Source organism: Nicotiana tomentosiformis, chromosome 6 (genome assembly GCF_000390325.3).
Source record: "Nicotiana tomentosiformis chromosome 6, ASM39032v3, whole genome shotgun sequence".
In the NCBI taxonomy this organism is placed as follows: Eukaryota; Viridiplantae; Streptophyta; class Magnoliopsida; order Solanales; family Solanaceae; genus Nicotiana; species Nicotiana tomentosiformis.
This window is the reverse complement of record NC_090817.1, coordinates 73,882,014-73,886,594: the sequence shown is the minus strand read 5'-3', so window position 1 is coordinate 73,886,594 and position 4,581 is coordinate 73,882,014. Positions and strand designations below refer to the sequence as shown.

At 36.6% G+C, this 4,581-nt stretch overlaps 1 protein-coding gene across 1 annotated transcript; it reads left to right on the top strand.

Annotated features, from left to right (window-relative positions):
* The first annotated feature begins 1,274 nt into the window (after positions 1-1,274).
* LOC104095461 (dof zinc finger protein DOF5.6-like) lies at positions 1,275-3,066 on the top strand. Its single transcript, XM_009601610.4, has 2 exons — positions 1,275-1,497; positions 1,936-3,066. Exons 1-2 carry the CDS (start codon positions 1,447-1,449, stop codon positions 2,755-2,757), a joined length of 873 nt encoding a protein of 290 aa, XP_009599905.1. The 5' UTR covers positions 1,275-1,446; the 3' UTR covers positions 2,758-3,066.
* The last annotated feature ends 1,515 nt before the right edge of the window (positions 3,067-4,581 follow it).

Below are 4,581 nucleotides of genomic sequence, written 5' to 3'. Positions count from 1 at the left end.
TAATATCGGCCGATTTCGGTCGGAATTTTTTATTTTAAATTTTAAATATTTTAATAGTTCCGACCGAAATCGATCGGAATTGAAAATTTTAAAAAAATGAATAATTAAAATTCCCACCGACGTTGGTCGCTAATTTAAAAATAATTAAAAATTATTTTTAAAAATACCGACCGAATTCGGTCGGTAAGATTATTTTATGTCAGATAACTTGGTCCAAGTGCATTGACAATTACTGACCTACTTCGGTCGGAAATATCGACCGACTGCGGTCACTCTCCAATTGCGACCATTCTTTTTTCGACGAATTGAAAACGGTCGGAAATTGATCGGTTTTTGTTTGATTCCCACCGATTTCGGTCGGTTATTCTGGACGATTTTTGACAGTTTTTTAGTAGTGCCCGAATTGGAGAGGAACACTGTTATTTTGTTTTCTTCACTTTGGTATTTTGTTTCTCGACTTGATGGATGTAGGAGGAATAGATACTCGTAGTTATTCTCATTGTATTCTGTTCTGCTGATTAATAAAGCTTTTTATTTTCACCAAAACAACGGTTGGAAAGCATTTCCAAGACTGTCTACGAGAACGATTATTCCCAACACACAAGATTTCAACCTTTACTGCTTAAACCCCCAATGAGAATGAGTACTTCACTGGTAGATAAACAATTCTATCTACAAGTGTTTCCAATTATGGAGACTTTTTACTACAATTGGGTTAACACACCGTTAACAATGGCAGAAGCTAATGTGAGGTTATATATGGCTACTTTAGAAGAAATTTTAAAAACTAAAATCACCAATCCATACAACCCTAATTAGACTGCCCATGGTCAGCGGACGAGACACGTCACAGAGGAATTTATGCCTTGCTTGTAAGAGTCGAAGAAGAGAGGGGTCCATGCTGTCCTTAATTGGGCCCCCATTTAAAACCGGGTCCACAATTAGAGTGTCATTTCGGTTTTCAAGCCCATTTGTTTGCCTTCCCTTTCTCTTTATCGAGTACCCAAATATTCTCAACTATCTGTCACGTCAGATGTATCCTTCTCTTCCCAAATCCAATGTTTGACAAAATCGTAGCCGTCCAATTCACCTCTAGTGATGTGATGCAGTCAAGCTTAACCCAATGTGGGCCCTATTCAGCATCAGACAGTGGGACGACAGTACTTGGGCCCACATAAGTTGTCACCGACAGTACTTGGGCCCTACATGCATATGCCTTTTGCTTCCTTCATATTCACGATCTCAGCCCCCATATTTTTTCATTCCATCACAAGCTTCCATAAATCTCATTGTATCTTCTTTCTCACTATCTCTTCGATTAATTCCAAAGTCACATATATATATATATAACTACATAAACAAGAAGCAGGAAAAGAGTTGGGCTAAATACTGCGCCACAAAGTTTGTTCCTTTTGGATCAAGTTGAAAAGAGTGTCACATTTACTAATGGGGATTACTTCTTTGCAAGTTTGCATGGATTCATCCAACTGGCTACAGGTTTGTATATTCAAAGTGTTCTTACAATTTTCCTTTATCTTAGGGCTTTATTAGTCTACCTATTCTTACCAGCACATGTTATTTTCACATGAATATATAGCTAGTCTTGTAGCCATGCATGTTTTTTCAAAGAATAGCAATATATGTGAACAATGGCCGTGAGGTGAATATATTTTTTCACAGTCATAGCCATGTTTGGAACTTAAATGGCTAAAAGATGAACTTTTCTCAAGTGTATCTTATCTCTTTCTTGCATGGTAAAATTGCATATCGTAAGCAAAGATAGAAGGAAAATTGTACAAATGTTGTAACTTAAATGAATCCGTATAGTATGCTAAATGCTGACATTGCATAAATTTACAAGGAATGTGTCGAGAAATTTACGTGAATTATTCCGATATAAATTCTCTGACTACTTTTACTTGTTTCCCATGACAGGACACAATTCACGAGGAAACTGAACTGGGTTCTTCTTCATCACCATCTGGTGACATTTTCACATGCTCAAGGCCTTTAATAGAAAGAAAGCTAAGACCCCAACATGACCAACCTCTCAAATGCCCTAGGTGTGACTCAACACACACCAAATTCTGTTACTACAACAATTACAGCCTTACTCAGCCTAGGTACTTTTGCAAATCATGTCGAAGGTACTGGACTAAAGGAGGTACTCTAAGAAATATCCCTGTTGGAGGTGGATGTAGAAAGAACAAGAAAGTTTCTTCCAAGAAAGCATTGTCTAATGAAAATGCTAATTACCAAAATCCTGGATCATCCTCATCTTCTATTTCTAATTTCCCAGAAATGGCATATTCCCACTTCACCAACTTTATGGGAAATAATAATAATCCTAGTAACTTTATGCTTGAAAATCCTGCACCTATTGATTTTATGGAGAGCAAGTATGAAGCTTTGATGGGGAGTTCAAGAAATCAAGATTTTGTTGGGAATGTTGATCATCTAGGCATGATTAATGGATATGGTGAGATTAATGGAATTGCACCAAATTTTCATGCGGGGCTATGTTCTACATTTGGATTGCCTATGGAGGGGAACAATTTTGGAACCATGAATTATGATGGGCAAAATGCAATTGATGTGAAGCCAAATCCTAAGATTTTGTCACTTGAATGGCATGACCAAGGCTGCTCTAATTCTGGGAATAAAGAATCTTTTGGCTACTTTAATGGAGAACTAGGATCTTGGACTGGCTTGATGAATAATGGTTATGGATCATCTGGAACGAACCCTTTAGTTTAAACTTTAAACTAAATAAGCAATTGGATTTAAGTCTCAAGAGAGATTAATAGATGTTGGTTCAATTTTCCTTAGTCTAAACTAAGTCAATTTCACTTTAGCAACCACTTTCTATTAGGGTTGTAATCTCATGTTGTATGATGAGTGGTTGAGATTATCTTAGGTATAATTAAGGAATTATTAGGCCTGAATTATCCCCTACTTTTACCTAAATTACTCTGATGAAAAGGTCTACTGGTTTTGTACTCAACGTTTCTTTTTGTGAAGGATTTTGCCTAGTTTAATTAAAGTAATTAACATGTTGAGTGTGAATGGGAATTGTAGAAGCTGTTCGTATTCACGTGTCTTTGGTATTCCAATTTGTCGTTTTCCAAATTTGGTCAGCTAGCTGTATATATTAGTAATGCTTGTCTTGAGGAATTCAAAGTTGTGGGCTTGTTGGATTTGATCAGATATCGAGGAAGATATAGAAATGGACATATTGTTCTCCACAACAGTCTATTGTCTCTATTCAACAAATGTGTTTAGTACGTGGATACGGGAGAATGTACTACTAGCAATTAGTAGCATCTTTATGTGCTGACGTCTCTTTGTTTGTTGTAATTATTTACCCGTAAAACGGTATCATTAAAATTGTAACGTGATTTATAAATAAACAAATCAATTTTATCCAAAAATAATAAAGAAATAAGATTAAAATTAAGATTTAACAACTGAAATTAAAGAAGATAACAAGTCTGATTCCGAACTCAGCATTTTCGTGAGCAAAAACTAAAAAATAATAAAGCGGTGATAAAGTTATTAAATTGAGAGCAAAATAGTAAAATATAGCTTTTGTGTACAGAATCTTTCGTCCACTTACAATGACTGTTAACCCCGCTATTTATACTTCTACCTAGGGAAACAAGATCCTAGGATCAAACTCATCTTAAATGAGAATAAAAGTATAATTAATGAATATATAACGGCATGCTTTGAATGCAAATATTCTTTGTAACGGCTGCTCACTAAATGCTACAAATATTCCCTGCAACGACTGCTCATTGAATGTCATCTGATGTCGAACTTTTGAACTTCTATCGCCGACTATGTTTTCTTCGGAATCCACTTGGTACCGGTCACACACGTTGCATTCGGTATTAGCTGTTTCCCGACTTTACCTTTTGCATATCTTTGATTCCACGTGTCATTTTATCATTCAACCATCTGTTATCAACCAATTTTACCCCAAACAAATAGTCCCCCTACTTTCCGGTAACACAACTTAGTGTTACCGCGAAGTAGATGAAGATTCCTTTCTTGGCGGGAAAGTTCCTGAACAATCTCTGACACTTGAAAGGACGTACGTCTTCTTGCATTTAATACCCCGAACATGTGTTGCCCCGCGATTCAAAAAATATTTTCGCCGTTTTTTGAGGTAATCATGACCACGATTTTTGCCGTCTATAACTTCTATGCTACTCATCATTTTTACTTCTTTACTTTCACAACTTTCATAAGTCTTTCTTCTTCTCTGCATTTACTTAGAACTCCTCCAAAACCTTCAACATTCTCAGCAAAAACTTTTCTTTTACTAACGTTTTACTATCATGTCTTCATACACTGCTTCTTACCGGCCTTTTCTTTAGTGGAGGTCCGAAGAAAAATAAAGCTAAGGAGGCTGACGTTGAGTCTGATCCTCCAACTGTTAACACCATCATACCACTTCATCTCAGCACTGCAAACGATCTTCAAGAGAAAACTCCTCCTGTAACTTCTCAAGGCCACCGGTTTTGGCCAGTTCGTAGGTATCCCTCCTCCGTTCACCTTTCTAGTATCCCAACTATG